This window comes from Mustelus asterias, chromosome 14, assembly GCF_964213995.1.
Source record: "Mustelus asterias chromosome 14, sMusAst1.hap1.1, whole genome shotgun sequence".
Lineage (NCBI taxonomy): Eukaryota > Metazoa > Chordata > Chondrichthyes > Carcharhiniformes > Triakidae > Mustelus > Mustelus asterias.
The window spans coordinates 29151040-29175598 of NC_135814.1; the positions used below are offsets into that span (position 1 = coordinate 29151040).

Genomic DNA, 24559 nt, shown 5'->3' on the forward strand with positions numbered 1-24559 from the left:
CATTCATTATATGGGCATCATTGCAACCAAGTAATATACTCTTTTCAGACCTGGAAATAATGCAAGGGATGTTATGATATTGCAGCTTCTTTTAAAAATTATTATGAAACTCCTACCTATTTCGGAACAAAGATTAAATGAAGCCTGAAGCGTCACTCCAAAGGAATCACTTAATAAAGTTTCTTTTTGATGTTCCGTTGATCAGCCTTGTGTTTGCTGGGTTTTTAAAAAAAGTTTGTTACCCAATACGGGATAGACAACTGAGTATCCAATCACGGGGAAATGTGAGCGATCTGGAAGGACTAGCAGCACCAAGGATTGCGCTGGGAGGCAGATGCTCTTTTGTAATTTGAAGTATTTGTCCACATTCTCCTCTGTGCAGGTGTCTGTGAGCCAGTGTGCATGAATGGAGGCAAATGTGCGAGCCCGGATATATGTGACTGTCCATCAGGGTGGAAGGGGCAGCGATGTAATCAACGTAAGTGCACCCTGGAATGGGTAGGAGTGTAAATAACATGGAAGTTGATTAATTTGATTCTGATTTTCAAATACTGCAATTGTATTTGTAGAAACTGATAAAATCTAATAATTTGGCAACTACAGAGAGGTCCATCCAACTTGCACCAATTTATTTCTGTTCAGTGAGCCAACTAGTATAATCCAACTAATTTGCTCACTCTGCATTTCATTTAGAATACTTCTTTTTCAAATTCACTACTTAAAATCTTGCTTTCATAACTGTTTTGCAGCAGCGAATTCCGTATCTTAAAATGTGCAAACAAACTTCCTTTAATGTTCTCTCAAATTCTTTTAGTGACTTTCTTGAAATTTTCAGCTGTCAGTATATTCTCGCCAACAAGTGGATATAGTGCAGCCCTAGGGGTACGGTGTAGTGGCACAGTGGCGCAGTGGTTAGCACTGCTGCCTAACAGCTCCAGGGACCCGGGTTCGATCCCAGCCTTGGGTGACTATTTGTGTGGAGTTTGCACGTTCTCCCTGTGTCTGTGTGGATTTCCTCCGGGTGCTCCGGTTTCCTCCCACAGTCCAACGATTTGCAGATTAGGTGGATTGTCCATGCTAAATTGTCCCTTAGTGTCCCAAGATGTGTAGGTTAGGTGGATTAGCCATGGGAACTGTGTGAGACTACAGGGGTAGGATGGGGGAGAGGGCCTGGGTAAGATACTCTGTCAGAAAGTCGGTGCAGAATCGATGGGCCAAATGGTCTCTGCTGCACTGTAGGGATTCAATGATCCTATACATAACTTATCATTACCTTGAAGACCTTTCTCAAGTCAGCCATCAATTTTCTCAACGCCATTGAAAAAGGTAGAGATTCTCAATAACAACTTTTTAGCTTCAAGGTTTGATTTCACCATATTCACCGGGTTCATCTCCAGAGTTACTCCTTTTAATGAATAAATTTTCAATCATTTTTTGTTCACCCAGCAATTTGTTTGCAAAAATGCCAGAATGATGGAGAATGTGTGGGACCAAGTACCTGTCACTGTAAACCTGGCTGGGGAGGAATGCTGTGTCAAAACCGTAAGTAACTGAAGTTAGACAACAGTCAATGTAATTCTAGTGTCACCTTGTTTTTATGTATTTGACCTTAACATGTCAATTTTCAACCTCATTGTGATGTGAAAAAAATTAACCTCAATGTGGAAAGTTAGCTACCTGAACTTTATAAACCCTGCAGTTACTATGAATAAGAGGTTGCCTAACCCCTTCTGTCTCTGTGTCGTGTTTGTGGACCAGAGTCTGTCTAACTTATAAAATCATAGAAGTCCAAAGACGGGCAGGTTAGGAGGATTGGCCATGCTAAATTGCCTCTTCGTGTCCAAAGATGAGTAGATTAGGTGGATTGGCCATGATAATTGCCTCTTAGTGCTCAAAGGTGTGTAGATTAGGTGGATTGGCCATGATAATTGCCTCTTAGTGTCCAAAGATGCGTAGGTTAGGTGGATTAGCCATGGTAAATGCGCGGGGTTACAGGGAATAGGGCGGAGGGGAGGGCCTGGGTGCGATGCTCTTTCACAGGGTCAGTGCAGAGTTGATAGGCCGAATAGCCTCTTTCTGCACTGTAGGGATTCTATGATTCTAAGGTTGCAGCACAGACGGAGGTCATTCAGTCCATCTTGGCTGAACAGGCACTTTGCCCAAGTATTTCGAAACTAATTATACTGGTTGTAATGATTCTTTCTGCATTTGAAATATTTATCCAATTTAAAGAGGAAGAAGGTATGTGTGGTATATAAACAACAGCAGATCTGTTGGGCAAATGGCCTGGCCTTATGCTGTAAATATTTTTGTAAATCAATTGTTCCTCCAGATCTGGAGCTGCAGTATTTTCTAAAAATACTTCTTTGGGACTTCCAATAAATTTCTTCTGACATATTCTGCTTATTTGACATAGCTTTCAACATGAAAATCATTGAGCTGCTCTCACAGTGAGCTTCCATTATTGTCTAAGTGTTCCATTATTTTTAAGGGACTTATTAAAACATGCAACAATTGTGAACTTTACCGATGTAACAAAGTCACAAATATTATTTATTTGTTATTTATTTATTAGTCAAAGTAGACTTGCATTAACACTACACTGAAATTACTGTGAAAATCCCCTAGTCGCCACACTCTGGCGTCTGTTCGGGTACACTGAAGGAGAATTTAGCATGGCTAATACTCCTAACCAGCATGTCTTTCAGATTGTGGGAGGAAACCGGAGCACCCGGAGGAAACCCACACAGACAAAGGGAGGACGTGCAGACTCCACACAAACAGTGAGCTAAGCCGGGAATTGAGTCCCTGGCGCTGTGAGGCAGCAGTGCTAACCACTGTGCCACCGTGCCACCCTCTCTGCATTATATTGCCTCTTTTACCCGAGTAGGGGATGGGGAGGTGAAAGAGGTGCGCAATCAAATACTGGCACAGGACTTGATTCACTTCTCTCCAGCCCAAGTCTTGAACTATTTTGAAAACAGTTGGAGAACAACACAGCCTTGCAGAATGATACCCAAACCTCACCTCACTAAAATGCCGCTGCACTGCTGCACACATACAACTTGTTATAAAGAACATTTTAGGCAGGACTTTCCAGCCGTGTTCGCCTGAAAGCCAGAAAATCCTGCCCGAGGTCAATGGACCTTTGAATGGCCCATGGTCCTCCCCCCTTCCCCCCGCCCCCCCCCCCCCAACCCCACTATGATTCCCATCGGGGACGGGATGGGACCACCCCTCCACCCCGCTTCATGTTTTATTCCTGGGTTTCTTTGGTCAGTACTAGCAAAAATAAATAGGAGGAAAAGTGCCAGGAATTTTAATTTTAAATGGAAGCACAGATCCTGTTAGGGAAGCAAAAGCCACTTCACTCTAGGCTTGCAGAACTGCATCTGATATAAGCAGGGTGACAATGGAGCAGCAACATGGATGTCCAATTAATTCTGTGCCTGAGATGATGAAGCCACATGCCCCAATTGCTCCATAAAATTAACAATCAAATATATAAAAGCTTATACTTAAAAAAACAGTTTGTCAGTTGACCTCAACCATAAGAGCATAAGAACATAAGAAATAGGAGCAGGAGTAGGCCATCTAGCCCCTCAAGCCTGCCCCGCCATTCAATAAGATCATGGCTGATCTGAAGTGAATCAGTTCCACTTACCCGCCTGCTCCCCATAACCCTTAATTCCCTTATCGATCAGAAATCCATCTATCCGTGACTTAAACATATTCAACGAGGTAGCCTCCACCACTTCAGTGGGCAGAGAATTCCAGAGATTCACCACCCTCTGAGAGAAGAAGTTCCTCCTCAACTCTGTCCTAAACTGACCCCCCTTTATTTTGAGGCTGTGCCCTCTAGTTCTGGTTTCCTTTCTAAATGGAAAGAATCTCTCCACTTCTACCCTATCCAGCCCCTTCATTATCTTATATGCCTCTATAAGATCACCCCTCAGCCTTCTAAACTCCGAGTACAAACCTAATCTGCTCAATCTCTCCTCACAATCTACACCCCTCATCTCCGGTATCAACCCGGTGAACCTTCTCTGCACTCCCTCCAAGGCCAATATATCCTTTCGCAAGTAAGGGGACCAAAACTGCACACAGTACTCCAGCTGCGGCCTCACCAATGCCTTGTACAGTTGCAACAAGACTTCTCTGCTTTTATATTCTATCCCCCTCGCGATAAATGCCAACATCCCATTTGCCTTCTTGATCACCTGTTGTACTTGCAGACTGAGTTTTTGCCACTCAACCAAGCCATGACAGAAACATTACAGTCAGTTAAAGTGCCCCAGGCATGAGATAGATTATTTGCCATGTTCTCTTTTGTGAGTGCTGCACTAATTACAGAGGTGTGTTGTATGTTAGTAGAATATGTTATTCCATGTCTAGAGATGGGCAATAAATGCTGGCTAGCCAGCGACGCCCATGTCCCACGAATGAATTGAAAGAAGTCTTCTGATCTAATTATGTAAGTAACCATCTCACAGGTGGAAGTTTGGCTTCATATTTGTCTCTGATTACATTTCCAGCGATCTGTGAGCAGAAATGTTTGTATGGAAGCAAGTGCATCAGGCCGAATGTGTGCGCCTGCAGGAGAGGATACATGGGATTAGCCTGTGCCAGAAAGGTAAAGCTGGAGGTTAACTAATGAAAGATTGTTTTCGGTTTAACTGAGTTTTAAATGGAATCTCCATTGCATCAATCTGTTAAATGTTTGGGGTTTCACAAACAGCACTGTGATTTACAGCAATTTTTAGTGGTCCCATTTATTCCACCTCACTTTGTATGTTACTTGGGTGTCTCTTTTGTCCATGTCTGTGCAACACTCTTTTCACTGATTACGCTCACCAATGAAGAGCAGCCAGTTGGATGTAATACAGAAGGACTGAGAGTAACCCAGAAACAGATCCCAAAATGGTTCACTGACTTGAATAGAGAGTTGGAAAATATTTTGATTGTTTTAATGTTAATCTGTTGAAAAAAGAATCATGCTCCAGATGATTAAGTTTAAGTTTATTTATTAGTGTCATAAATAGGCTTACATTAACACTGCAATGAAGTTACTGTGAAAATCCCCTCGTCGCCACACTCTGGCGCTTGTTCGGGTACACTGAGGGAGAATTTAGCATTGCCAATGAACCTAACCAGCATGTCTTTCAGACTGTGGGAGGTAACCAGAGCACCCAGAGGAAACCCACGCAGACATGGGGGAAACGTGCAAACTCTGCACAGTGATCCATGCCGGGAATCGAACCCGGGTCCCTGGCGCTGTGAGGCAACAGCTAGCCACTGTGCCACCCTAAGTATCCTTTGCAGAGAATTTACCATTAATGGCTGCCAGAACAGAAAGCTTGTCAAAGCAACTCTGACTAAACCGATAGGCAAAGTTACTACCTTGTTGGGAGTTTAAATACAATTTAAAACTTGGTGCTGCTTAAATTTTTTATGAAGCAATAAAAATATAGCCATTGTTTTTGTTACACGGCGGCACGATGGCACAGTGGTTAGCACTGCTGTTTCACAGCTCCAGGGTCCCGGGTTCGATTCCCGGCTTGGGTCACTGTCTGTGTGGAGTTTGCACATTCTCCTCATGTCTGCGTGGGTTTCCTCTGGGTGCTCCGGTTTCCTCCCACAGTCCAAAGATGTGCGGGTTAGGTTGATTGGCCAGGTTAAAAATTGCCCCTTAGAATCCTAAAATGCGTAGGTTAGAGGGATTAGCGGGTAAATATGTGGGGGTAGGGCTGGGTGGGATTGTGGTCGGTGCAGACTCGTTGGGCCGAATGGCCTCCTTCTGCACTGTAGGGTTTCTATTTCTATGATTCTACATGCAAAATTTTGTCACCATGATTAAGAAATCCACTTTCATCCTTTTACTGAAAATTGCAGTTAATCATTACTAAATGCACAATTAAGAAAATCACAGCAGCGCTGCAAATATTTATTACCAGCAGTGAAGCGTTACAAGTGGGTTGGTATTTTGATTCATTCATTTCCTTGGGAAATTACTTCCTTTTTCTGTGTTAATGACTAAGATTTGAGCAATTTTCACGTGGACCTTTCGGGAGTGTATGCTTTGAGACTGCATTGGAAGTTCATCTATATTTTAAAGCAATTGACGGGTGACACGAGGGGGGAAAAATGAAAACAGCGAGTTGTTATAATCTGGAGTGTACTATCGGAATGAATAATGGAGGCGGATTTAATAATAATTTGAAGAAAGGAATTTTGAAGGGCATAAATTTGCAGGATTGGAGGAAAGAACAGGAGAGTGGAATGAGGCCATTCGGCCCACCGAGCCTACACCAACAACACTCCCACCCTATCCCCATAACCCCAAATATTTACCCTGTTAATTCCCCTGACACTTAACGGGCAATTTAACATGGCCAGCCAACCTAACCTGTACATCTTTGGACTATGGGAGGAAACCAGAGCACCCAGGGAAAACCCATGCAGACACGGGGAAAATGTGCAAACTCCGCACAGTGACCCAAGCCAGGAATCAAACCCAGGTCCGTGGCGCTATGAGGCAGCAGTGCTAACCATTGTGCCACCCCAAATTGTTCCAATAGTTCTACCAAAGAGCCAGCACTGGCATGAATGTGTTGAATCATTCTGTGCTACATCATCCTATGGGAACAGCAGCTAAAGTGATGCCAAACCAACTGAAATCACAATTTGTGTAATGTTGCTGCATAAAGATAGTGACCAACTATCAGAAAAGATTTACTAGGATGCTACCAGGACTTGATGGATTGAGTTATAAGGAGAGGCTGAATAGACTGGGACTTTTCTCTCTGGAGCGTAGGAGGCTGAGGGGTGACCTTATAGAGGTCTATAAAATAATGAGGGGCATAGACAAGGTAGATAGCCAATATCTTTTCTCAAAGGTAGGGGAGTCTAAAACTAGAGGGCATAGGTTTAAGGTGAGAGGGGAGAGATACAAAAGTGTCCAGAGGGGCAATTTTTTCACACAGAGGGTGGTGAGTGTCTGGAACAAGCTGCCAGAGGTAGTAGTAGAGGCGGGTACAATTTTATCTTTTCAAAAGCATTTACATAGTTACATGGGTACGATGGGTATAGAGGGATATGGGCCAAATGCGAACAATTGGGATTAGCTTAGGGGTTTTTTTTAAAAAAGGGCGGCATGGACAAGTTGGGCCAAAGGGCCTGTTTCCATGCTGTAAACCTCTATGACTCGATGACATGCAATCAGATTTCCGTTTATATCAGCATTCCAAGTAAATGTGACGAGCAAGCCTGCAACATTTATTAGCCTCCGAACTAGTGTTCAGTGAACCTTTACCCAGAATACCTTGCATGGGATAACTAGTTTTGCTCTTGCAGCAGATTTTATAAGCTATGTACTTAGTACATTTGGTAATAAGGTGGCTCATCACCCTCTTCTCAAAGGTGTAATGGGCATCAAGTGGTGGCCATGGCAGTGAAGCTCACTTCCTAAGAAATAATTTTTAAAAATTGAGTATCAGGAGGTTGGTTTATGCCAATAACCTGCACATCTACTCAGTAACCCCAAAACCCAGCCCCTGGCCCAAACCGAGCAATGTATTAACAGCACAAGGTGAAGTGTGTTAAGAGACTTTCCTCCACTATTCCCATTGGCTCATTAGTTAGATACTGACCTGTGCCAATCAGCCCATCCACACCAAGTTAATCAGGAATAAAATAAACATTTCAACAACATTGAATTATGTTATAAAGTAGAACTTTAGACCGGATTCGCCCCCCACCCCGCTGCCGCCCCTCCCCGCCCCCCTCCCCCCCCCCCCCCCCCCGGCTGCGGATTTTCCCACAGCAGGCCATTGGCTGTTGGTGGGGGATCTTCCAGTCTCGCCGCAGTCTGTGAACTTTTGTGTGGCTCGCCCACCTCTTTGGCAGGGAAGCTGCCGCGAAGGGACCGGAAGATCCCGCCAATAGGAGAGGTCAAAAATCCCGCCCTCAGCGTACATCATTCCTTGTGGATCACAGTGACCGAGTAGGTGTCATGATCCAGTCTTTAGGATGCGTGCGGCCACTCAAGGGGATTGCTCCTAGCTCCACTCCATCCCAGTGAAGAAATATCTGAGAGCACATTTTGCAGCCAGCTGTGCCCGATTAACAGGTTTAAAATCGACTCATCTGGAGCTCCACCTGATTTTACAGTCAGCCCCTGTACTGGTGCCAGAAGCACCTTCCAGTTAATTAAAAGTAACATCTGGCCCCTTTATAACATCATTCAGCTATCCCAATACTTTCCCGATGGCTTAGTCTGTGTTAACATATCAATCATCATTCATGTTACCGTCTGTGTTTGCATAATACTTAAGATTCCTGTTACACTTTTCTATATTGTAGCTTCCCGTTGGGCGAGGATAATAAGCTTGAAGTGTCAGAGCTGCATATTACGACCTGTGATAGGCTACAGCGGTGGATCACTCATTCACAAAAATTCACTGTGAAATGGTGTGAAGAAAATATCACTCTGTCTGCATTTTCATATCAATACATCTCAGAGAAGTGGACTGGAACTGTTCCGCAAAAAAGAAAATCACCACCTATTTAAAAATAATAATTGCAGGAAGTAAAGGTGTTGTAAGTTATTGTATAATTTATATATATATGTATCTATATATATATCAATTAAATGGAATTTCCAAGTCATGTTACAGGATCAAAGATTGTACTGTCCATTCTACATTTCTGTTGCCAGTATTCCCCTGTAGTCTCACTACCTCATAAACATAGTTCATTGTTTTCTCATGGGGCTTCAGTTCTCAGCTGAGACAGTCCAACTCTACACTGCAGTATCTGCAAGCTGTATCTCACAGCACATGACCACTGACTTGCATTATATTTATGTATCACGGCACCTCTCTGTCCATTGCTTTTATTGTAGCGGTGCTAATGCTTTTGACGCGCATACTGATTTTTATTCCAATAAAATGCAACTAACATTGCGGTAGATTTGTCATTCTCCCTGTATGCTTTGCACCCTTAAAATTTAATGGATTGATCGTCCATAGCCAAAAGCCACCCTATTCAGCGCCAATTGACAATCACATCTAGAAAGAGCACAAAGGTGCTCCCACAAAGGTGGGAGAAATCAAACGGTCAGTCTGGTGTGGTGAGAGTAGTGGAAGTTAGGCACGTTGTTGGAGCAAAGAATAGGCTGCGCTGCTGCATCTGACATGCCATCCTTGTTCCAATGGTGCTCAGACCAGCTGCCAACAGTAAGAAGTGTTCCACCCCCTATTACTGACATCCCTCAGCAGAATGTCGACAACATGTACTTTGGAAAATTGAGTCCTCGTCATCAGTGCCTACACTTGACATTTTGAAGAATGCAAATTTCGGAAAGTGTAGGCAAAGGAGTCCTAATCGGAGCCTTAAAATCCTTTTGAGTCATCAGTAAGGTTCAGTATTTGTGTCAAGTTACATCATCCATTTATAACAAATGTAAATACGGTAGTGTATTTTAAAATGATCAAATGTCATTTTGTGGGTTATATTTACAAATTTGTTCATGCCTTACACAGACGGTCAGGCAGGGGACAGAACTTCAGTGACAATCAGCCTTTCCAAAAGGTCAAAACCACTTCGTAGCCATAAATTATTCCACATCTGACATAAAATGAACAGGAAGAGCGAGGAGCATGACCAGTTTTGTTTCTTTGTCAAAGAGTTGGCAGAGACACTGTAGGCCAAAGCTGTAAGATTACATGATTCTTTGCTCCAAACTAGTGCCTGAAGAAAGTAGGGGTTGTGCATATACAGGGTAGAGTGCAATGATACGTAAACAGCAGCGGATCCAATTTGAGAGCTCCAGGAAGAGTCTTTCCTCAATACACTTTCAGCATTGCTGCTGTGTTGTCTCTTAGATTTCAACATGGCAGTTTGGTGCAGTTACACTCCGCATTTTGTTTAGGCTGCTAGAATTCACTACAACACAATACTGCTTGCATGGCATTCTGATACTAAATCTACTTACACTTATAAATGCACAGAAGTGAAAATATATGTATTTATCTTTCCAAATGTTTGTCTGAAAAGGGCATTTTTTTTGTTATTTAACGCAACGGTAAAGTTCAGGTGCATACAATTCTGTCACTGGTAACACAAATTGCAGGGCAATGAATTAAAGATATCATACTGGCACTCCATTAAAATGCAGTGGGTTAATTGTGGTTTTATTTTCCTATTACTACGCATAATGACAACACTGCCAAACTGGGAGTTCCCTGACTAGTTCGTACTACTGGTTATTATTTTTTAAACTTTATACATGATATTCATTATATTAGGAGAACTGGAAACAAGCTTTACGTGCAGCTAATGGCTGAGTCCTCACCCACACATATGCCAGAATTTTACCGTCCTGCTCGCCACAGGAATCGGAGCAGGCGAGGGGCAGATCATGGAAAGGCCTGTTGACCTCAGGTGGGATTTTACAGTTTCGGGATGAGCGAGACCGGAAATTCCCACCCATTGGGGCAGGATGAGGGGCATTTTTGTTCATTCAAGGGATGTGGGCTTTACTGGCTAGCCCAGCATATATTGCCCATCCCTAATTGCCCTGGAGAAAGTGGTGGTCTGTAGAGCTACCCACTTGCCAGCAGCAGCTAGCCAATTAAGGGGAGTTGCAGGCCTTTTAAGGCCTATTGTCAGGCTGATGCCAATTTTCCAGTTGGGCAGTGGGCCCCCCGAGGCATCGGGTATAGGGGCTTCCTGGAGTCACTCCAGGCAACCATTCTTTGAGACCTTCCTCATCTATCTGACCACAGTTATAGGTATCCTCCCTTCACCATCATGGCCAAGCGACTGAAAATATTTTTTAATTTAATTTTTTAAAAAGTTGCAGAGAGGGCACCTCAAGATGCCCTCTTTCTTGTTCTCTCATTCTCACCTGAATTACTGGTCTTTCTGAGCTGGAAGCTTTCGTATTGGCCTTCTGGCTTTATGGGGAGGCGATAGCCTAGTGGTATTATCGCCCAACTATTAATCCAGAAACTCAGCAATGTTCTGGGGACCTGGATTCAAATCCCCCCATGGCAGGGGGTGGATTTTGAATTCAGTAAAAATTATCTGAAATTAAGAATCTACTGATGACCATGAAACCATTGTCGATTGTTGGAAAATCCACCTGGTTCACTAATGTCCTTTAGGGAAGGAAATCTGCCGTTCTTACTTAGTCAGGCCTACATGTGACTCCAGAGGCACAGCAATGTGATGGACTTTCAACTGCCCTTGGGCAACTAGGGATGGGCAATAAATGCTGGCCAACCAGCAACACCCATGTCCCATGAATGAATTCAAAAAAAGAGCCAGCTTACTATCCTTAAATTGGATGGTGAGGCTACCTTCTCACCACTAATTGGTCAATTTGGCAGAAAATCAATGCTGGGTGACTGTTTCACACACACAAAATGAATTTTCTCATTCCACCAGCCACGGGAATCAGAGCAGATGGGACACGGACCATGCATTCGTTTACCTCGGACTGGATTTTCCGGTCTTGAGGCAGGCGTGGCCGGAAAATCCTATAGTATCAACTTAAAGTGCTGAGTGGACTAATTCAGAAGATTAGGGCAGCTTCCTAAATTTGACAGTTTCTCCATCAGCTTTCAACAGCAATCAGTGAGATCTAAAGCAATAGATGGATATGTCTCCATAATTCCCACTTTTTGTAACTATAACTAACTTATTAATGGTTGAATGAAAATATTAGTTTTAAGAAATTTCTTTGTACAATTTACTTTTGTATATAGAAACAAAATTTTGTGTGTATCCTTATGATATTGTTCAAGTAAAATCATATTTGTAATATTTCTTCTACTTCATTATTGAAAGCTCTGAATGTATATAGACCTGGTGCCAAGACAGTTGTCTAATCTTCATATAAATCAATAAAATGCTTTGAAAAATTATCAAGTGTTTTTTAATTCATTTTTGGCCTTCCAAGTATTACTTACGTGACTCACTTACGTGATTCTTGACTGAGGCAAATAGACATTGTTCCAGGAAATCTTGGTTGATAACCTTTTAACCATCATCAACCCAGCTAACTAATAACATACCTCGATATAATTTTGGATATCCTATCCAGTCAGGAACTTGTTATATGATTGCAGCAAATCCATATCCACCACAAACAAGTGATGCTGATATCGACTCTTTAGTACACTATCACAGTTTGGGGAAGAAAATAAATGAACCTGAATGACAATAAAGAAATGCTGAATACACCAAGCTTATCATTGGAGTTGCCAAACATTGTTCTACAGAAGGCAGGGGGGATGTTTATGGGCTTAGTATGGCTGCAGGCTTCAGTTCCTGACCATTCCACAGCAAATACACTGAAAGAACAAGACAAATATAATTCAAACTTAATTGTGATAACAGGCGCTATTCTCCAGTTTGCACTCTTAAGTGCTCCGGCCAGTGGGCGTGTTTCCTGCTGACAATAGCAGTGCCTGCCGGATGGGGTTCAGCCACCTTTGGTGCTTAAAAATATGCATAGTGTAAAACCATCAGCTAGCACGGCTTCATGGAGATCGGGGTGCCGTTTTTAAAGGATGCTCTGATCTCAGTGCTCAGAGATGGGCCCCCGCCCCACCACGGACATGCCCCCCCCCTCCCCCCTTTGACAAGGGGTACATTCCCAATACCTTAGCACGGCGGGGCAAGATCCCCCACACCACTAAAAGAACGGGCTATCCTCAACCACGCTGGCATGAAGATGATTCAACTCCCGCCTTTCCCACAAGAGAGACACTACGAGATAGGGTCCCATCAGGCTGCCCTTCAGGCCTCACCCCTTCGCAATGCCAAACCTGCATTGTCCCTGGCTCTGACACCCTGACTTGGTGCGTTGAACTCCGAGGGGGTTAAGGAGGTAAATGCTTTGTTCATGTGCCCCTCTGCCACTGTTATACTGCAGAGGGGGGGTCCCTCAAGGGACCTAGGGGGGGCTGAGTGGGTTTGAGCTGGGGGAAGGGGTTGACCTCGGGACTCTCCCCCGGGATGGGGGTTCTTGGAACGAGAGGGCACAGCCTCAAAATAAAGGGGGGTCAGTTTAGGACAGAGTTGAGGAGGAACTTCTTCTCTCAGAGGGTGGTGAATCTCTGGAATTCTCTGCCCACTGAAGTGGTGGAGGCTACCTCGTTGAATATGTTTAAGTCACGGATAGATGGATTTCTGATCGGTAGGGGAATTAAGGGTTATGGGGAGCAGGCGGGTAAGTGGAACTGATTCACTTCAGATCAGCCATGATCTTATTGAATGGCGGGGCAGGCTCGAGGGGCTAAATGGCCTACTCCTGCTCCTATTTCTTATGTTCTTATGTTCTCGTGGTTAGACTGCTCCTTCTAACCCTAGGAAAGGTGGAGATCACTCTCAGCATGGTGATCTCAAGAAACTTTCAGGTCAGAATTTTCATTCTTGTTTGTGTAATTGAAACCTTTGAGGTGGCCTGGTCACTTTATTATCTGTGCCTCTTAGACACCTGGAGGCCTTCAAAATCACAGGAGCACACCATTCTGCGGAAGGGATTGCCCTTTCTCTCTTACAAGCCCCAGGTGTGAGAATATCCCTTTGAAGTCCACTGACTGCCAGGAGATATCAGCTTTACTCGGGAGATTCTCTTTGGAACCCTGTATGAGCAGCAGGTAAAGCCGGCCATTTTGATCTGCTCTGATTGACAGCCCCAGAACAGATCAGACAATGGGCGGCCAATCTGCCAACTTTCCCACCGCTGACAAAATGGCATGACAGCAGGAAGATATCAGGTTCAGCATTGTTCTGATGAAAAGTCATCGACCTGAAACTTTGGGCAGGAGTTTGAGGCTTCGCTCATCCCGAAACTGTAAAATCCTTCCTGAGGTCAACAGACCTTCCCCTTGTCCATCCCTCGTCCACTCCGATTCTCATGACGGACGGGGCGGTAAAGTTCTGGCCATTTACTCTCTTTCCACAGATTCTGCCTGAGCTACTGAGAATTTCCTGGGTTTTATTTTGTTTTTATTTCAGATTTCCAGCATTCACAGTATTTGGCTTTTGCCTTTGCATTTTGCCAGGCTTCCCTTGTGCCAGCCTGTCTTGAAGGGGCTTATAAAATGCAGTCCTGTATTTAGAACAATGAACAAAGAAAGGTACAGCACAGGAACAGGCCCTTTGGCCTTCCAAGCCCGTGCCGATCATGATGCCCTCAATAAACTAAAAGAAAAACCTTCTGTCCTTACTTGGTCCATATCCCTCTATATTTCTATACTGGTGGTTCACAAGTTGCACAGTGGTTATAATTTAAACAAATTACCAGCTACTTTTGGATGGTCTGCATATCTTCATTTACTGTGGAGAAGAACCAGGATTAATCGCCGTGCCAGGCCGGAAAATGGATCTTATTTACTTTGAAGCTGGTTCAAGATAGTGCTGAGTCCTCGCTGATGCTTAATGAACTCTGACAAAATACTCTGATCAACAAGAAAACCTAACACATCCAATACAAAGAGCTGAGTTTAGACTTTCCATATTACTGACGTTGCAATTTTAGTGGTTTGCATTGGAGTTAGTGATGAATGGGCTGAGCACAATCCAAGCGGACGTGAAAACAAACTGAGGTTAGCTTGCTCAGCCCTCAGGATAACATCACATTACTGTATTACACTTCACCTTTGGATTCAAATGTTGAAGAGCTATCATGTGTGAGAAAATGGTTTTGACTATTACCCAATAATTCACATCAGCAGACAATGGCCTTAAATCAATGATATCTGTGGGCAACAGAACATAGACTATTTTCTGACCTAATGCTTTCATTAAATGATGGCTATGGGCTGCATTAAAAATGCTGAAAAATCATGTGTTCGAGATACACATGAGCCTTAAGAGCTCAGTAAAGCAAATTTGAACAAGTTTTCACATGAAAAGATGAAATATTACCTCCAAGGCCGTAAAGATGACAAAGTGTATAATTATAATAAGAACCACAGTTTCCAGTTTTAGTTATTAAAATGCATTATTGATTTCTTGCATGGAAGTGTCAACTGTGACTCAATGGGTACATCCCCCTCCAGCAGCACTGAGCACAACAGTTTAGGCTGACACTCCGGTGTAGTTAGAGGTGGGGGGTATTACACTGTCAGAGTTGGCGCAATTTGGATGAGACATTAAACCAAGGCACCATTCGCTCTCCCAAGTGGACATAAAATTTCCCATTGAACTATTTCAAAGAGAAGGGAGTTAACCCCTTCTCCTGCCAATATTCATCCCTCAGCGGACATCATTAAAACAGATTCTTGGTCATTATCACATTGCTGTCCGTGTGAGCTTGCTGTGCACAAGTTGATTCATGTTTCTTTCACTACAATCATTCTTCAAAAGTATTTAATTGACTGGAAAGCATGTTGGGACATTTTGAGGCTATGACAATACAGATGCAAGATTTCTCTTTTTCATAATCTTCACCAGCAGTTTCCTATTTTAACCTAGAAGTTGTCAACATTATTTGTACAATGGTTTATCTACTCACTAGAAGCATATAAGACAACTACTGTTAGGAAGTATTACAAGAAAGAACATTTTTGGCAAAACCTCTCCCTCTCTCGGAACAGAGAGACGGCCAAATCTATTTGCTTTCTTTTTGTTAATAACGGTACAAGGCTCCAGACTATTTTTAACAATTTTTTCACACATGTTAAAGTAATAAAATTTCGTGATATGTTTAGCTAAAAGAACAAAATAATTTGAATACTTCAGCTGTAAAAGTTTAATGACACCTTTGCATTATAACTGTACAGTACTAATATTAAACGTGAGTCATTTATGATGATACTGTCCAGCCAACATCACTGGAGCAAGATCCATGCATGTTCACAAAGTTCCAGCTACTGACTTGGAGTGAAACATTTATAAAAGAAATTGATAGTTTGAAGTTTTTATTTGACATAAATACCTGAGCTTCATTTGATTTATTTTGTGAGTTTGTGATGGGTTTCACTGGCAGTATTCAGGCTTATGTTTGTGGGAGTCACCTCAGTAGCCAACCAGCTTTGGAAGTCTACAAGATAATGAGGAGCATGAACAGAGTGGATAGTCAGAAGCTTTTTCCCAGGGTGGAAGAGTCAATTACTAGGGGGCATAGGTTTAAGGCGTGAGGGGCAAGGTTTAAATGAGATGTACAAGGCAAGTTTATACACAGAGGGTGATGGGTGCCTGGAACTCGCTGCTGGGGAAGGTAGTGGAAGCAGATACGATGGTGACTTTTAAGGTGCGTCTTGACAAATACATGATTAGGACGAGAATGGAGCGATATGGTCCCCGGAAGGGTAGGGGGTTTTAGTTCAGTTGGGAAACATGGTCGGTGCAGGCTTGGAGGGCTGAAGAGCCTGTTCCTGTGCTGTAATTTTCTTTGTTCTTTGTTGTCTCACTTTGAAGTACTAACCTACAACGTTTCACGGCACTCGCACCAAAGGGCTCAAAGTGAAAACAACTGCAATCAAAGCATTTTAATATCTCCCTGCCCGAGATTAATATTTCATCCAATCTTTACTGTTTGCAATGGACTGCACAACATTTTCAGGCAAACGACAAGCTTTCAAATCCCTGGCTACCTGGCATATTTCACAACTGCACCAAGACCACTATCATCAGAAATAAATGATGGCTTGAATTTTCATAGTAAGAAGTCTAACAACACCAGGTTAAAGTCCAACAGGTTTAACCTGTTGGACTTTAACCTGGTGCTGTTAGACTTCTTACTGTGTTTACCTCAGTCCAACGCCGGCATCTCCACATCTTGAATTTTCATCACAGAGATAGTGGGCAGTTGGGAAATTGTCCACCTCAGCCCACCTGCCACTCAGGAGAAAATGCCACAAAGAACAGGATTGTCCTTGGAGTCAGGTCAGCTGATCTGGGACAGAGGTTAGAGGCAGCCATAGGGGCTGTTGACTGCAGAGGTGAGCTACTTAAAAAGGCCTGTCACAATGCTGTGGAACTTTATCCCAGTTACAATGAAAAGGTAGGGAGTTCTAGCCCTCACCCATCCCCCTCCACCACCACCCCTGCCCCTACCCCCATCCCACACACACAACTCCCTATGCCATTTCTATCCCATACCATGCCCCTCCCCACAGACCAGGATATTCCCCCACCTACTTCCAATGTCCCCTATGAGAGGTCATGGAGGGAGGGTAGGGGGGCATAGACTGGGGGGGGGGGGGGGGGGGAGTATCAGGAGGAATTCTGGATCTTAGCTTTCAATTCAAAGTTTACCTCATGTAGACTCTGATTCACCAGACCTCTGAGGAGCTGTGAGCCATGAATCTTTTAAGAGTTGGCCCTACTCCATGAAAATTGGGGAGGAGTAGATCATGCCTGTCTCCGCAATGGAGCCCACCAGATCAGGAGTGTTGGGTGTGGATCGTTGACCCAAACCAGCCCCCACTCTTAAAAGTCACTCCTAAAACTTGGAAATCCTGGGGATGGGGTCAAGAATCCTGGAAACGGGGCCCGACTGCAATTGTTAAAATGCCCCTGGGTCATTCCAACTCAAGGGAAGTCTATCTCTCAGAAGCATTTCAAAGTGCTTTGGGTACATCTTATGTAGTCACTAATATATAAGGAAACAAGGCAGCTCTTTCACATATAGCAACATCCATCATTGAATGGCTTGACAATTAGAGTTGGTGGGGTTAGCCAGATAACAGGAGAACTCCTCAATTTTCTTTACTGATGTTGGTTTTAACATGACAATGGATGGCAGCCGCAACAATGCAATACTCGCTCAGTATGCTTGGTTTCATTGGTCAGAACATTGAATACAGGAGTTGGGACGTCTTGTTGAAGTTGGTAAGGCCACACTTGGAGTACTGTGTACAGTTCTGGTCACCCTATTACAGAAAGGATCTTATTAAACTAGAAAGAGTGCAGAAAAGATTTATTAGGATACTACCGGGACTTGATGGTTTGAGTTAGAAGGAGAGGCTGGGTAGACTGGGACTTTTTTCTCTGGAGTGTAGAAGGCTGAGGGGTGATCTTATAGAGATCTATAAAATAATGAGGGGCATAGATCAGCGAGATAGTCAATATCTTTTCCCAAAGGTAGGGGAATCTAAAACTAGAGGGCTTAGGTTTAAGATGAGAGGGGAGAGATACAAAAGTGTCCAGAGGGGCAATTTTTTCACACAGAGGGTGGTGAGTGTCTGGAACAAGCTGCCAGAAGTAGTAGTAGAGGCGGGTACAATTTTGTCTTTTAAAAAGCATTTAGACAGTTACATGGGTGGGATGGGTATAGAGGGATATGGGCCAAATGCGGGCAATTGGGATCAGCTTAGGGGTTTAAAAAAAAGCGGCATGGGCAAGTTGGGCAGAAGGGCCTGTTTCCATGCTGTAAACCTCTATGACTCTAAGACTCTAGTACTGCAGCAGAACATCAGTCATGTTTATGTACGTCAGATTTGGACAAGTAGCCTTTGTCTGACCAACAAGAGCATATTCAATCAAACCAAGATGAGTTATGGCAGTTTGCTGTGTTCCAGCTGTATTAAATATGAACTTATTTATAATGCTACGGTTTGAATATTCAAAGATAAGTGAATAGGTGCCAGTATGTCATATTAATTTGATCATAAACATTCATAAACAGTTCCTCAACAGCATCTAAAAATGAAATTCAACAACTGGTAATAGTAAAACTGCACAAGTCAGTTAGACTGCGAGATGAAGGTCGCATTGACCTGGATTGTGCGGTAGAACTGATGGTGAAGCTGTCAGCGTTCTCATGGCAAGAAGATGAAGTGGGGCCCTGGGGAATAGTGTTAAGGGCACGGCTGATGGTAGATGCCAAATTGTTCAAATCGTAGAAGGGAAACTTGAAGCAATAACCCCTCAACTGTGCTTGCAATTTGTATAGTATGAGGAGAGTTTTGAAATCTGGAAAATTATGTCCCCGACACACAGGCTGGAATTTTACTGTCCCACCCACCACGGGAATCGGAGTGGGCGGGGGGCGGACCATGGAAAGTTCCGTTGACCTTGGGTGGGATTTTACAGTTTTGGGACGAGCGTGGGCCATAAAATCCTGCCCGTGATTTTAATAAAGTAAATGTTTATTAAGAAATAGAAGGTGAAAACAAATATACTAGTGTGGTGAACCATCGTTGGTTCCCACTAGATAGTACTGAGCCAGGGTCTGGCCAGTACTACAAGTATGTATATAGGTTGCTGTTGGGGTTAGGGATGGGTTGTTCTACTTGTTGCTGTTGGGGTTAGGGTTGGGCTGTTACACCTTGTATTATAGTTATTATGCTACATCCCAGTCGGGCTCCGCCTCCTGGGAGAGGTATAAAGGTCACTGCTCTGTCTGGGACCCCTCAGTCTGGGATCGTGTATATACTTAGTAGCTTCGTTGTAACAGCAAATAAAAGCCTTTATTTCCTGAGCATCTCAAGCCTCGTGTGCGATAACGCGCATCAACTAGAAGTAGACTTACCTAAGACAATGGCTTTACACAGTATCAGTACTTTAAATAGTACCAAATGATCTTAAATTAACTACCTTCAGAGCTAACTCTCCCCAATCTGTTCCACACCTTATAGATTTTAAGATCTATAAATATCCAGTAACTGTTACCACACAGGGCTTTTACATCTCTGGGGTACACCAACCAGCAGTTTGCTTTTCAAGCTGGCTATCATCACACACTGGAAATTAAACAGCTATTCTTGCTGTTTAATAACAGTCCCCTGCATAGTTTTCAGTATCACTTTAAATATGTCTTTACCCTTTGATCTCTCCCTTATCTGACCCATCTTCTTGAGAACTGCACTCTCCCAGACTTAATTACCCCAGTCTTTCTATTTTAGCTTTTAGAGTTTAAAAGAAAAGTAAACTCCCTTCATTCACCTTCTCAATTATACCTTTCTTTCACACTACGCAAACCTTCCTTTGAATCCTTAATAACCCACTTATATGTAGTCATGTTCTATACCCATTATTACCAAGTTGTCCAAGGTAAACATCTGCTTTCAGTGTTGCTAGGCTCATCAACATATCAAATGCACTGGTTACATTCGCATTGTCACTCTGTCCCTGCTTTAAATATCTTACTCACATATTCCCACAGTTTTAAATATATAACCAAAACATTACCAGCAGATAATATTTCATTTTTTTAGATTTTCCTGATATGTTTTCATGACAGTAGGGAGAAGGGGATGGGTGTCTTCATGGAGAGGGCATGGGGAGAGGAAATACTTGTGTGAGAATAGACCCCCATTTCTTGCCTAAGGCCTGAGGAGGATGGCCTGTTGGGGCATCATCCTCACTCCTGAATTCTTCTGGCAGACAGCAGTCCATAAGTGGCCAATAATTGGCCACTTAAGAATCTAAACTGGGGCATGGACAGGTAGGCTGCCCTTGGCTTCACTTGCACAATGTAAAAATGTGGGCATCAGAGGCAGCAAGAGAGCTGCAGGAAGGTCTACCCGCCCCACCCACCCTCCCCCCAGCCCCACTCCCACCCTGGCCTGCAAACCCCGCTGGATTGGGACTGTAAAATTCTACCGCATATTTCGCCTTGCCTTGTTGATGTCCCTGCAGACTGAACTGATAACATACCCTTTTGCATTATTTACCTTGCTGAATAAACTTTTCTGTAGGTTTCAGTTTGTTGAATGAAGGGCATACTAAGTTCATAATTACCACTAAACATCTTAGGTTGTTGTGAAAAACTACTTTTATATTTGTGGAATAACAAATTTTTCCATAATAATAAAAAAATCCAGACAATTTTAAAACAATTTTTAATGTTCATTTTTGGTCAAAATTAATAAAACTGTCAATAAATCTGGAAGGTTATATAATTGTGAGTTTGCTCGGTGTAATGGAAAGACAAGCTTGCATTTATAGTAAAGCTACAACAGTGACCTTTGATGCTTTTCAAGTAGCTAACAACACAACTATCCAATAGAATATACCTACAGGAAAGATTGAACAGGCTGGGAGTCTTTTCTCTGGAATACAAATCTTTCAGATTCGGAAATGATTTTAATGGGGTTGATGGACAGAAGATGTTTCCACTTGTGCGGCAAACCAGAATTAGGGGTTGTAAGTATAAAATAGTCACTAATAAATCCAATAGGGAATTGAAGATAAACTTCTTTGCACTGGGAGCAGTTAAGAAGTGGAATCATAGAATCCTACAGTGCAGAAGGAGGCTATTCAGCCCACCGAGTCTGCATCGACCACAATCCCACCCAGGCCCTATCCCCATAACCCCACGTATTTTACCCTGCTCGCCCCCCTGGCACTAAGGGGCAATTTATCATGGCCATTCAACCTAACCCGCACATTTTTGAACTTGCTACCAAAGAAGCAATTGAGGCAATTAGCATAGATACATTTAAGGGGAAGCTAGATGGAGAAAGGAATGAAAGGTTACGCTGATAAGATCAGATAAAGAGGAAGCTCATGTGGAACATAAACACTGGCTTGGACCAGATGGGCCGAGTGGTCTGTTCCTGTGCTGTATGTTCTATGTAATTGTTTGTAATTCTATGTGACTGATAATTCAGCTTCTATTTCAGTTGCCTGTGTATGTCTCACAATCTTCATATCACTCTCTGTAAAGTGATTTTAAAAAATGAAGGACAATCTTCGTGGTTTACTGTTTGGGAGACTGCTATATCAATGTGATTGGCTGTTAATTGTACTCTTTGATGATTACACTCTTGGTGGATGTTTGCGCATTTCCTTGACATGGCATCAGATTCAAACGAATGTCGGGAAAGGGAGAAATGCATGCCACAGGAATTGAAAGATTTTTGCGAACAGGTTTATTTGAGTTCAGTGACGTGAACCATCACTTCATAGCAGACTGCAAAATTCAGTCCATTAGCCTCATTAGCTGTGGCAAAATTGATTGGAAACCTACAACAGGGTGGAAATGGAAGAATGGAGACTGAATTTAAATTGCAATTGATGAAAATTCCTGTATGCTTACTGTTCCATTGTTTGATTTAATATTCAAGTTGCATCAGATCCTTGTTCCCGTCTCTTGAGCACTGACTACTCCCACTGGTTCCTAATGTTTTAGAAGTTGGCCTGCTCAGACATAGCTGTCTCACTCTATCAAGCTCACCCATGACCTGCACAATGTCAAGTTAGCTAAATTAAAGCTGGATCTTTGGATTGATGGATTACACACCGGTATATTTTAGTCTTGAACGTCCAGATGCCAAAAGGCAACTTAGCTCCAGCAGTTAAAAGAGTGGCAGCTTTGTCAGGCAGGGAGCAGCAATTGCAGGCTGGAGGCAGCTGAATGTCATCGATCTCCCGTTATTTCACATGTTCAATGATAGGTGCAATTGCGAGGGAATGATAATGAGGTGATTGGGTTGGAAATTCATGCATGCTGCACTTGCTTTCGGATTTTCCACATGCAATCAAAACCCCCCTCCCTCCGCCCCCACCCCTCTTTACAGTAAGTTGAACAGGTGAATGCTCCCACTCTGGGGAGGCATTATGTTGAACATGTGGATGCCTGGGGTCTCAGCAGCTGCAGGGATTATGCAATGTGCCTGCCTGGTGGTGTGGCATGAACCAACATCCTCGGGGACCTGGGGTGGCGTGAAAGTCAGCCCACGTGACAGTTCGTTGATTTGATTTATTATTGTTACATGTATTAGCATACAGTGAAAAGTATTGTTTCTTGCACGCTATACAGACAAAGCATACCATTCATAGAGAAGGAAACAAAGAACAAGAACAAAGAACAATACAGCACAGGAACAGGCCCTTCGGCCCTCCAAGCCCGTGCCGCTCCCTGGTCCAAACTAGACCATTCTTTTGTATCCCTCCATTCCCACTCCGTTCATGTGGCTATCTAGATAAGTCTTAAACGTTCCCAGTGTGTCCGCCTCCACCACCTTGCCCGGCAGCGCATTCCAGGCCCCCACCACCCTCTGTGTAAAATATGTCCTTCTGATATCTGTGTTAAACCTCCCCCCCTTCACCTTGAACCTATGACCCCTCGTGAACGTCACCACCGACCTGGGGAAAAGCTTCCTACCGTTCACCCTATCTATGCCTTTCATAATTTTATACACCTCTATTAAGTTTCCCCTCATCCTCCGTCTTTCCAGGGAGAACAACCCCAGTTTACCCAATCTCTCCTCATAACTAAGCCCCTCCATACCAGGCAACATCCTGGTAAACCCCCTCTGTACTCTCTCCAAAGCCTCCACGTCCTTCTGGTAGTGTGGTGACCAGAACTGGATGCAGTATTCCAAACGAGAGAGTGGAGAGTGGAGAATGTAGTGTTACAGTCATTGCTAGGGTGGAGAGAAAGATCAACTTAATGCAGGGTAGGTCCATTCAAAATTCTGACAGCAGCAGGGAAGAAGCTGTTCTTGAGTCGGTTGGTATGTGACCTCAGACTGTTTTATCTTTTTCCTGACGGGAGAAGGTGGAAGAGAGAATGTCCGGGGTGCGTGGGGTCCTTAATTATGCTGGCTGCTTTGCCGAGGCAGCGGAAAGTGTAGAGAGTCAATGGATGGGAGGCTGGTTTGCGTGATGGATTGGTCTACATTCACAACCTTTTGTAGTTTCTTGCGGTCTTGGGCAGAGCAGGAGCCATTCCAAGCTGTGATACAGCCAGAAAGAATCCTTTCTATGGTGCATCTGTAAACGTTAGTGAGAGTCGTAGCTGATATGTCAAGTTTCCTTAGTCTTCTGAGAAAGTAGAGGCGTTGGTGGGCTTTCTTAACTATAATGTCGGCATGGGGGGACCAGGACAGGTTGTTAGTGATCTGGACACCTAAAAACTTGAAGCTCTCAACCCTTTCCACTTCGTCCCCGTTGATGTAGACAGGGGCATGTTCTCCTCTATGCTTCCTGAAGTTGATGACAATCTTCTTCGTTTTAGTTAGTTGGGAGCCGGGATGAAAGGTGACAGGAAAAGCCGGGGAGCAGTTGATTGCTCTGTGCAGCTGGGAAAGAGATTGGCAGCAGTCATAGGCAGTTGGGGAGCTGGAACTGCGCCTTACTATAGTCACCATTGTGCAGCCTGGCAAATACCACGGGATACCTTCTCAGATGAAGTGATTGAGCCATCGAGGGGTGACCACTTGCCAGGGCAGTCTATGCTGGAGTCTGGTACTGCTAACACTATTGATGCATCTTCCAACTGACAATCATATGTAGACTGATGGGGCAGTCATTGCTCAGATTGGATTCACCTTGCTTTTTGTGGACTGGACATGCTTGGGCAATCTTTCACATTTTCTGGTAGATGCAAGTATTGTAGCTGCGCTGGAACCACTTGGCCAGGGGATCAACTAGTTCTGGTGCGCAAGTGTTCAGTATTACTTCTGGGCTGTTGTTAGGGCCCATAGCCTTTGCTGTATCCGGTGCCTCCAGCTGTTTATTGATATCATGTGGAGTGAATCACATTGACTAAGATTGGCGTCGGTGATGCTGCGTACTTACAGAGAATGATGTGGAGATGCCGGCGTTGGACTGGGGTAAATACAGTAAGAGTTTTAACAACACCAGG

At 43.6% G+C, this 24559-nt stretch overlaps 2 protein-coding genes across 5 annotated transcripts in view; one reads left to right on the forward strand and one right to left on the reverse strand.

The window, feature by feature from the left end:
- The window catches only part of LOC144503550 (von Willebrand factor D and EGF domain-containing protein), a 269846-nt gene extending 261278 nt beyond the window's left edge, over positions 1-8568 (forward strand). The window contains exons 28-31 of the mRNA XM_078228019.1: positions 383-478; positions 1447-1542; positions 4536-4633; positions 8362-8568. Coding sequence (XP_078084145.1) covers positions 383-478; positions 1447-1542; positions 4536-4633; positions 8362-8382 — 311 coding nt within the window. The 3' untranslated portion in view covers positions 8383-8568. The remainder of the gene's footprint in view (positions 1-382; positions 479-1446; positions 1543-4535; positions 4634-8361) is intronic.
- LOC144503551 (general transcription factor II-I repeat domain-containing protein 2-like) overlaps positions 1-24559 on the reverse strand; it is a 114449-nt gene that overhangs the window by 20758 nt on the left and 69132 nt on the right. The window lies entirely within an intron of this gene.